Source organism: Pholis gunnellus (genome assembly GCF_910591455.1).
Source record: "Pholis gunnellus genome assembly, chromosome: 15".
NCBI classification, from domain to species: domain Eukaryota; kingdom Metazoa; phylum Chordata; class Actinopteri; order Perciformes; family Pholidae; genus Pholis; species Pholis gunnellus.
The window spans coordinates 13,187,495-13,198,526 of record NC_136542.1 but is presented as its reverse complement, the minus strand read 5'-3'; the positions used below and the strand labels follow the sequence as shown (position 1 = coordinate 13,198,526).

Here is an 11,032-nt window from a genome sequence, read left to right as displayed (position 1 = left end):
ATAAATCTCTATATAAATAGTATATGAATCAGGTGAAATGCACCATAAACAATGCTGATTACTTGCTAGTATATATAATATAAATATAGTACTTCAATACTAATACAACACTCTGAAAGGGGTCTTTCTGCATGATCAATACATTTGATAGCTAAAAGTACATTTGGGGGTAACGATTTTACTTGTAACGGAGTATTTTTATCTTGTGGTATTACTACTTTTGTAAATGATCTGAATATGTCTTCCATCATTGCCAAACACACACCTCTGACCACTTACATCACAATAATGTGCCAGCTATGCATGTGCATACCCACACCCAACTGTTCAAGAACTAAACTGCTTGGTGTAAGAATAATGTCTCGTGCCTTTCTTATCATTAGTAGTCATAGTGTACTATATACTACAAATAACATACTTACTGTTGTTGTTTTAAAACAAATAAACTTCCCAAGCAGCAAATTACTATGTGAATATGCATACACACGGTCAATGCAAGGTGTGTTTGGTGCCATTTTTTCTTTTTCAAAGAAAATATTGAAAGAGATTCATATATTTTATGTTTTTATTTTGATGACTGATAGCAATTACAGTCAAGAGGTAAACAAAATGAATGAGCATGATATTTCCAATGACCACAGCTTTACAACAAGACATTTATCTCAAGTTATTTGCGGCTTTTAAAAAGGCTTTAAATATTCCAACTTGCCGATGATTTGAACAGCACAGTAAAGTACAGTGGACATCAAGTGGAAACATTTGTACAACTTAAGGTTAATAGGTTATGAATGCATGTTAAGGGTATTAGTCATGAACTTATAGTCATCGTCCAAAGTTGAAATTAGACTTTTATGTTTCTGCGTTGCTGAGAAGTTCAGTCCATTAGACAGATAATGCCATTAAACCTGAATATAAAAGACAAAAAGGTATAAGAAAGAGTTCAGAAACCAAATGAGTAGGCTGATACTGTCTGTGATACATTCATGACATAAGGATCCAACAGAGACTAAAAGAAATGATGTTCACAATTACTAATATTTAGCCTTAACGTTGTGACACACATAAGTCGGTGCTTGCATTTCAAAAGCATTGTCTTTGTAATGAACTTGAAGAGACAAAATGTCTGTAGTCAGAACAGTGCTGCCACTTCCAAAAAAATATATTTCATTGTCTGCTCCACAGGGCAGGGTATACACACAGTTCCTCTGGTACAGTGTCAGCCACTCTCCTCATACATAAAAAGATATGCTTAAAAAACAACAACATTTTTACAGACATGTATACATCTACAAAGCTATAATGCCAGATTTTTCTTACATTTTATGTTTTATGTCAAACAAAATATTGGTATAATGCATTAAGAGAATATGTAACAAAAATAATACATAGTACTAGATCTGTACAAAACATACCAAACCTCTCCAACGAAGCCTGTGTCTTTACATGCATTCAGAGATGCAAACATGGGAATGGTCTGATGTGAGATCTGGGATCCTTTTGCCGGTGCGACACTGGTACATAAAACTGATCTTTCATTTTAAGCTGTGATATTTGAGCATAACTTCAACTAAATCAACCTTCTTGTGGTTTCAGAAGTTAGGCCAGAATGTAGCCTAGACTTTGATACGTATAAAACAAGTAATACTGTCGGGATCAGCAACTGAGTCCGTGTTTCCCTACCTTACTGCGGGTTTTAAGATTGTAAAAATGGTGTCAAACAGAGGAAAGCATGTTATACCTATTGCAACATTACAGAGATCATCATATACATCTACAGTCTGTCCAGGTCCACGTGAAGGCTGACGTTGTTAATGTGTAAGTTTGGCTGCGTTGACTTCTCACTTCTTGGTCCTTCAGCCTGGGGTTAATCTTGAAGAATAGAAAGGCGGTTGTGGGTAAAGTTCTTTCTTTGAATTTCTGATGTTTATCAAACCCGGCCTCTATTTAGTCCAAGGCCAATGCTAATTACATGACCGCAGTGAGAAAACTGGTGAGAGGTTTGACAGTGAGGCAAAAACTGATTTACGAGTGGCTGATTTCTTATGACATTCCTTCTCCGACAAAAGACATTTGTTATCTCCCCACGCTGTCTCTGAGGTCAATTACTGAGACAAATAAAACAAGAGGAACCAAGTATGCCCTCTCAAATAAGTCGCTTTCTATGTTTGCAGAGGCCCGTCATGCAAATGAAATAAATAACACAACAAAAAAAAAAAAAAAGTGACAGAGAAAATAATGTGGAAAATATATCTGCATATCAAATTGCCTGGGGTTACTGAATAAAAAAAGATCAGTCCACAAAATCCCTTTAAGGCAAATGGATATCTGGTGAATACTAAATCCCATGTAATACATTCACTGCACGATTCCTGGTCCTGTTGAACGTGTATGAGGGGGTACGGATGTGTTGTGCGTGTAGGGAAACGAGTTTGGACGTCTCAGCGTTGCTGTTGGATGTTTAGTGCCAGGCCCCTGGGGACAAAAGGGCAGAGGGGTGTAAGGTGATCTCTGAGGGAGCAGGAGAAGCCAGCAGTCTGTCTCAGTTTCCTGTCTCCACCAGCTCAGACTCTGGGATCTCTGGGATCTCTGGGATGCATTTGTGGGGCTCTGCGGAGGCCACGAAGCCCGGCAAACAGGTGCACTTATACGACCCCTCTGTGTTGGTGCACTCCCCGTTCTGACACAAGGGCACCTTGTCGCTGATGTCCTCGCACTCGTTTATGTCTGCAAGGAAAAGGAGACATGACGAGTTAGTCGGCAAATGAGATTTCACAGCTCAAACATCTGCCTGCGCCACATCTGCTGCTGAGTGGCCTTATGGGTATATGAGGAGTGGGATACTGGAATGCTACACTAATTTATCATTTTGATTTTATTTGAACTTCCCTTCTTTCTTTTTTCCTATTTTTGTTCCTTCCATGCTAACAATGTTAAACTAACAAGGAACAACATTTCTTAATTTGTTAATATAATATTTTTGGGGGATTTTCATACTATTCTTTAACTTCCCAGTAGTGTTCCTAATGTATTCAAAATCCAATGATGATTTGGTCGAAGTACGTATGTTTTAGCGTCTAAATTATGTTGCTGCATATACCCCCCCCCCAGCCCATCTAATGTGTTTTTTTATGATTACTTTTCCGTAGTCAAACATAATCAGCAGATTCATTGATTATGAAAATAATCGTCAGTTGCATCCTTTTACAATCCCATGACAACTGGGCAAACTCCACGTCCTGATAAAGATCATGTGATATGATCAAAAGATCCACAACAGCTATTAAATGAGCTGAGATTGTGGAAATCTTTACGCAATCTTGTGAGCAATAAACCAGAGTGTTTCAATTAGTTTCACAAAAGCTCACATTTGGAGCTACGGGGTCTTTACTCAACACCAACGACATGCCGAGTAATATTTCATCTTGTATATCTTTAATCAAACATGAGGTCATGTTGCGTGTCGGGGCTAGATGGGCTCTGAACTTCATTTGCCAGCCATCTCGAGCACTGAACTGTTGAGAAAGATGGCGACATTAACAATGCATTGGATTACGTTTCCTTTTGGCCTTCAAGGGATTTTTCTTTCCCTTTGTCAGCACGGGAGGTCTGATTGTCATTTCATAGCCGTCCATCTCAGATGACCCTCCTTCTGTTTATGTCATGTTCTGCTGGGGAAATGCTAGTGGTGATATTTATAAAAGGAGGCATGGCACGAGTTGCACAGCTCCCACATGTTTCCACAGGGTTGGAATTCAATCGCTTTCCTTGGGAAAACGTCTGGCCTTGGAGCTGATAAGTTTGTACGCAGACAGAATATTGTAATCATAGCATTTCATTACAACAAGACAGTCTCAATTTCTTACAAAACAAACAAAGTACACTTAAAAGATATAGTATCTCATGTAATACACGGAGTGGCTAACATTCAAGGTCTCCTTACTCTTGGCAGAGTGTGACTAGGGACTTTCAGACCAAAGGGTAACACACGATGGTTTTAAAAAGTACCCTGCTTTCATTAGTTTCCCATAAAACATAACTTAATGCAAGGTTGTTAAATTCAATGCCTCTCCTTGAGCTTGATGATATACTGCATGAAGGGTTACCTCACTGAAATTAATCCAAGTCCTGGCTCCAAAAGACTTAAACCCGATGTTCACTGCGGCTGTATTTTGAGATTCAACACCGCATTTTAAAACAAGATTAAATGACGTGATGGATTCCCTATTGAATCTAGAAAGTCCCTGAACATTTCAACTTGGAGCACAGAGCCTACACGTGGGTGGTCTGTCGAGGAACTTGTCAAAGATGCTGGGGAAAGAACGCACCTATACAGGCCATCTTGTTCAGGTCAAGTTCGTAGCCGTCGAAGCAGTCACAGGTGTAGCCTTCTCGCACACGAACGCAGCGACCGTTTTCGCACCCGTTCAGGATTCCACATTCCTCCGCTCGGAGACCCTCAAAGCCATCGTAGCGCTCTGATTGGACACGGAAATATGGAAGAAAGCACATCAAGCTCCGTAAACAGTCTCTGGAGGTTCGTCCCCTTTCACATTGTCACATCATTTTTCTATTGTCATTTGATACATTTGAATTTCAAAATATCAATGATAGACACTTTAAGGTGGAAGTAAAACTTATATCATGTTTCTTAAATAACCATTTGAATTCAAGATTGTACTTTCAATGTTGTAATTTTCCATTATGCTATTACTACCGATGAGTTTGATGACTTTGCACATCACTGGTCAGCTATGAGCCGTCTTTAGGGAACCAATATTGGCGATCTTTTGATTTCCAATTGTCATGACTGAAGCTAATTTATATTTATTTACCAAATGCAATACAGCATATAGAATACTGTATATTATACAGGATGCATTTACCCACCAGCATAGGAATCCACTGGCCGTGGCTGCTGCTCTCGTGGTCGTTGAATGGGAACACGGGCAAGTGGCTGCTGGACGCCGTAGTCATTGTCATTAAAGAGAGGAATGCCCTCAGGGATGTCATAGGGTCCTGCAGGGCCGCCATAACTGTCCCAGTATGGAGGAACAAAAGACTCCTCTGGCCCCTCAAGACCGTACTCATATCCTGGCCTCTCTCTCAGACTGTCTGTTTCTCCTCCCCGAGGACGGTTGCACATCACTGCGTAGTCATCTGAATACAGCAGCACACGGTGGAGTTATATTTTGGATGCTAATAACAGCAATGTGTTAATACAAAGACAGGAATAACAGTCGTTGTCTTATGTGCATCCAGCTTCTCACCGGAGTCTTTCCTGGGACAGAAGGCACACTGTCCACTCCAAGCGATGCCCCACAGGCAGCAGCATTCGGTGTATGTACTTCTGTGTCCCTGCAGGGGTTGTGAGCAGATGTTGTCCCCCTCAAGACGCTGCCAGCAAATATCCATGTGCACATCGTGATCCGGCTCCAGAGTTTCTGGGAGATAGAATGAGGAGGAAGAAAAGGTGTAAACTAAAGATCCAGCTGTTTATATCACCTAAATAAAGTGAACAAAATGAACTTCTAAACTGTCCATTACAAGCGTTCAACTGTAAGGACTGGACACAACCCCACCTCCACCTCCAACACTCAGTTTTGCGCTGATCAGCTAATTGATTATTCGGTTCAGCCCTAAATTGATTGTTTTTACAAGTTTGCTCTTTGTTGACCACCACCTGATTAATAGCAGTAAAATAATATTTAACATTCTACCACAGGGAAACTTAACATTTCAATTTATTTTTGTTGTAACACCTTCTGTGGCGTTGAGGCCAATGCAGCGCCGGCGTGTGCTGTCCAGGACTAATGGAGGACTGCAGAAACAGTTGAAAGACCCGGCCGTGTTAACACACGCCCCATCTTCACAGGCGTTTCCAAACCCACACTCATCGTAATCTAGAAACACGTTTAAAGAGACAGAAATTACAAAGTGAAGTAATGATCATTAAAAAAGTGGTTGAATTATTAAGGTACAAGATTCAGCATTTTAATCAAAAGAGTAGCCAAAAACACTGGCATGAGACATGGGGGACCAATTATCTTGAATATAGTTTAAATAAAATGAAAATCCTACACAGTGACATCCCAGTTTATCTGTTTCAAATATTGAAAAGTAAAAATAGAAGCCATTTCTTACCCACACACTCAAGCCGGATGTTGTCGTAGTAGAATCCAGAGCGACAGTAGCAGGTGTAAGTAGAAAAGAGATTCGAACACTGTCCATTCTTACAGATGTCTGATCCAAACATCTCACACTCGTTTGCATCTGAGGGGAGACAGAGATTCACACCTTGGTGTTACATACGTGAGATGGAAAGTCAACAGCAGTCAAAACAGTGGCACCCTGCTTTAAACGTTATTCACTGCTGTAAAGACACACTATGGTCAAAGTAATTAGTCCGGTGTGAAGGCAGGTATACCATTAAGCCTTGACTAGCTGTAGAGAGTGTGTCGTAAATGTCTTAAAAGGTTTATGCAGGTGGAAGTAAAAGCCAATGTAACGTAATGTGAAGGGAAGCTATAAAAGCTCATGGATATCGATAAAATAAAAAGTATTTATGCTAGAAAGTACCTATGTAAGGGTGCTGTTCTCCCAGATTTTGTGTAGAGGGGACAGGCAGGGGTAATAATCCACTGCCATGAGGGCACAACTGGTTATAATCATCTGCAAAATAAAAAAAATTGATTCATTAGTGAAAGACAAGATGAAAAGAATATTACAACACGCACTGTATAATCTTCAACCCACTTTATTCTACAGCGTCAACACAGATTATCGTACCTCTTCCTGGGACAGGACAGGCGTGGATCTCGCAGTTGTCCCCCCAGCCGGCCCCCACCGTGCAGCAGCACTCCTGCTTGGTGGCGTTGCGAGACAAGACGTTGTCACAGAAGTTGGCGTCGTTCAAGTTATAGTAGCACTCTTTCCTCTCCTCAGTTGAGGGAGAGGAAAGAGGGACTCCAGCAGCGGGTGTCGGGTGCATATCAGCTGTAGGAGAACAAAGGAAGCATTTCTTTAGGACAGGGAGGTCAGAGGTCATGGCTAGCTACAGAAGCACACCTGTGGAGGTGGTTGGGATTTGGTAAGTCAGGGGGGGGGGGGGGGGGGGGCAAACTGATAGAACAGCTTGAGCTCTAGTACATCGTCACACAGCGACAGCATCTAGTGCGCCCACATGCCTCCAGCAGGTAGTGCATTACCCTCGCCTGCCACTGCTGAGCCTGCTCATTTGTCCAAAGGCATGGGCTCAGGCATTTCACCCTTAAGCTGCGGGCTTAGCCAAATGGAAACACTGGCATGTGAGTCAACACACCATTCACTCTCACATGATTGATTAACACACGTCAAAAGCAAACAGCGGAATGTGGCAAAAAGGTACACAGAGGCATAGCTGGGGTTTAGTGCCCAGGCAGAAGAAAAAACATCCCCGCTGAGGGCGCGTCGCCTAATAATGTAAATACGCCCACATTCGTGTACACATACGCCTATCAAGATGGAGATGGGATGGTGTTTCCATGACTCAAAAGCCCCTTTCTGTCATTCTGAAATCGCAATACGTTGCATATCTGCAACCTCTGCACTTAAGATCATTTTAGCACGGAAGAGAGCAATGTGTCTTTAGCGCTAATTGCCAGCGGCTACACCTTATCCCTGTTTGTCTTGGTGAGGAAATAGGTTTACAGTAACTAGGCACTTAGGTTATTTACTGGAGGAGTTACTTCATCATGCGTTCGAGGGATTAGACTAATAGAATTTTTTTGTAGGCAACCCACCCAACCACAACCCCAGCCTATAAAACAAATGGAAACAGCCAGGTCAAGAGACGTGGAGTAAGTCATGTCCGCCTCGTCACCCTTGTTTGGATAATGAGATACGGCTCATTAAACCAGGGAAAACTCCGTCTCCCAATGATGGGATGGAGAATTAAGTCCCGTGGGTCACAGTGAGTGCTAGTCCTGCTCCATTACCCAGGGAGCGGCACTGGCTGGTGATGGGATCAAATTCCTCATTGTCGTTGGGGCAGATGCACAGGAAGCTGCCATCGAAGTTCTCACACAGGGCCTCCCCGCACAGCGCCAGGCTCATCTCGCACTCGTTCACGTCTGAGGGAGACAGGAGAGGAGGGCGTGAGGTCAGTAGGATCAGGCACGTACGCACATGGCATGCGCCCGACAAGGTCGCAGCGAGATCACACAAAACGATCTTCATCGTCTCGTTCTTCGAAGAGAAATTCATATCGGACAGCAAATAATCAATGAAAGTGAATTCTGGATACAGACATTTACGTGTAGTGATTGAATCCCTATTGATTCTACATTTCTTTGCATACTCTAAATTTGTGCCATGAATTAGGCGACCCTTTGTCTAAATGGTTCAAATCAGATTTGGGATTTTGGAAAACATCTGGGCACAGTTGTTGTCAGCAAACCTTACTCAAACAGGTGTGAATAGAGCATTCGTTGGGGACTATTTCCAGACGCGGCGTTATAAACATTTGGTGCCCTAGTGAGTTGGCAGGGAGTGAGTTTCATCAGGCTTTGGCTACACAGACAGTACTTGTTGGTATGATTGATTCATTGTTAGTTTTGGTGATTTCATAGGCGTTTTAGAAAAACATATCGTATCACCACACCTATTTTTGAACAAGTAATGTACAAAAATTATTTATTGAAGAGCAGTCACAGACCGACACATTTGCTCATGTCTCCTTCCGGGTTGGTGTAGCCTTGGTCACACTGGCAGCGGAAGGAGCCGTCTGTGTTCTCGCAGAAGCCGTAGTTCCCACAGATGGTTTCATTAACGCACTCGTCAATATCTGCAAGGCGAGAGCGCACAGAGAGAGGGGGGGGAGCACAACATTAATATTTACAACCTCACTCTCCATTTTCCAAAATAAACATCACTGCCGCTGTGACGTTACAGTAACAACATAAATCACTGCCATCATAACATGCCGGCAACGGTGTACAGATTAGACAATTCATTAAAAGGCTTTTCAAACTTGAATGTTTGTCAGTCAATTCAGAGAGACTCTCTCTCCACATCAACACAGTGAAATGGAGTGTGGCGCCGTGGATCTGGAAAACTGAATAAAGTGAATGTTCTGGTGTTACTGGAGTAAGAAGTGACACTTAGGTCACTGGGATGTTGGCAAAGCGTAAGAGACGGAGGAGTTTACAGCCAGCAGCCAGCAGTCAGCATTCATCCAGGCACTTTACAAGCAGTTGAGGAAAGATGGCTGACAGTTCAGGTTTGGCATGAAGAGATTGTTTTGACAGCCCTCTGACAGGAGTTGATTCCCATCCTAATCAATGAACATGTTTAAACCCATCTCAATGTGTTTGACTTTAGCTGGAGCTCTCGAATGGTACTATGAAAGGATTCTGAGCGTTGGACCAAAATCTGACAGATGGCAGCCGACAGTAGTTTGTTATTTGCATGGCAATAAATCATAAAACGCTTTTAATAAAACCAGTGAAGAGACTACATGCTGTACGTCAGTGTGTGACAGAGAAACATGGATGTTGAGGCTGGTAACACTGGACCGTGTAACAGCACTGCTGATTTACTACCACTCGCTGTTTAAAGGCAACATTTGGGAGCAATTTCTTGTTTCTTGGCGTCTTGAGTATAGCAGGGGGGCCAAAGTCTGATACTGCTGGAGGGCGAGTCTGATTGTTATTGTTTAATAAACGATGATGATCACATTTAGTGACATGAATTTGTTCTCTGGTCAGTTTAGTTTGCCACTGGTCAATGCTAACCTCTTAACTCTGTTTCAGGGTCACAGAACAAACATTTGTGTTCTTCAGTTCTGCTGAATTATTGTGTTTACTTGTTCATAAGCATAAGCAAATGTCCTATTTATCTGTTTCAATCGTTGGTCTGTAACAGCATCTTTAGACCATAAATTGAATGACTTCAGAACCCGCAAGTTGTACTTTTGAGTTAAGAAATAACAAAACAAAACAAATTCAGTGCTTGTATATTTTCTGAAAGTCGTTAAGTTGGGAACATTATGACAGACAGTTAACAATTGATAAGAACTGCACTAATGACATTAGAGGACACACCACTTTGTCTGTTTTATCAGAAGCCTGGTTTAATTTTTCGTTGACTTTTTCATTTCATTACAACTCTCCATGACCATTTCATTTAACGTTTCCACGTCTGAAAACGGGGGAAACGTGCAGAACGACTTAACAGACAAGTCAAGTCCAGCGGCATCAATTACAGAAAACTGGTTTATGGAGTGCAAAGCACAGTCATTCACATATTGTCTAAACCAGTTTTATTTAGCCTCTGAGCACTCATAAAGGATGTATCAACAGAAGACAGAGGGCCAGAAAAACCACAAACCATTTGATTTGAACAGTGTGCTTGGCCAGGGCCCTGTCTTCCCCTCCGACACAGGCAACTACTTTGTCAGGCTCGCTGGGGGACAAGTTCTCTGTCAGTCTTCCTGTCCTGACTTGGCCACTTCTCTAACATGCCTCCGGGGTCAGAGACAGGGGCTCCCACAAGCCAATAAAACTGCAGAGACAAAATTCCCTTTGTCATTTGTAAAACCTTTAACGGGAAAGGCTGAAAAGGATTGCTAGAATAGACTTGTGGGCTCAAATGGCTGTGAGAGGATAGAGGGAGAATGGATGGACACATACTGAAAAACGCCAACCCATTGGATTTGCATTTTGCAGCTGTGAATCGAGATGCCAAAGTGGTGTAGAAGTGGCAAAGTTATTTGGATACTACAAGATATCACAAGTAAAAAAGACGTTTTCGAGAATAATGTTCCCACAGCTCAATCAAGAGTATTCTCTTGTAAAGGGAAACGTATTGTATGTCAGAGTTAGAGGAACATTTCCTCAAGTGTGAAGAGCTTAAGTGGAGTTTGGAATGTTGGAATGACAACGGCCGCCAGCTGGGAGGTCTGGGAGGCGGGCGATGAAAAAGGTCGCCGCTAATATATAAAATAATCAGTGTCTGCAGGCCGATTTTCATTCGTGTGTGACGTGGAACAACATCT

General features: G+C 42.2%; 1 protein-coding gene across 1 annotated transcript in view; it reads right to left on the bottom strand.

The window, feature by feature from the left end:
* Nucleotides 1-603: 603 nt before the first annotated feature.
* The window catches only part of LOC306706966 (latent-transforming growth factor beta-binding protein 2-like), a gene marked incomplete at its 5' end in the record, with an annotated part of 75,328 nt that continues 64,899 nt past the window's right edge, over nucleotides 604-11,032 (bottom strand). Inside the window, 10 exons of the mRNA XM_079174227.1 lie at nucleotides 604-2,724; nucleotides 4,326-4,475; nucleotides 4,888-5,157; nucleotides 5,268-5,441; nucleotides 5,760-5,900; nucleotides 6,142-6,270; nucleotides 6,577-6,669; nucleotides 6,787-6,993; nucleotides 7,974-8,108; nucleotides 8,693-8,821. Coding sequence (XP_079030353.1) covers nucleotides 2,540-2,724; nucleotides 4,326-4,475; nucleotides 4,888-5,157; nucleotides 5,268-5,441; nucleotides 5,760-5,900; nucleotides 6,142-6,270; nucleotides 6,577-6,669; nucleotides 6,787-6,993; nucleotides 7,974-8,108; nucleotides 8,693-8,821 — 1,613 coding nt within the window. The 3' untranslated portion in view covers nucleotides 604-2,539. The remainder of the gene's footprint in view (nucleotides 2,725-4,325; nucleotides 4,476-4,887; nucleotides 5,158-5,267; nucleotides 5,442-5,759; nucleotides 5,901-6,141; nucleotides 6,271-6,576; nucleotides 6,670-6,786; nucleotides 6,994-7,973; nucleotides 8,109-8,692; nucleotides 8,822-11,032) is intronic.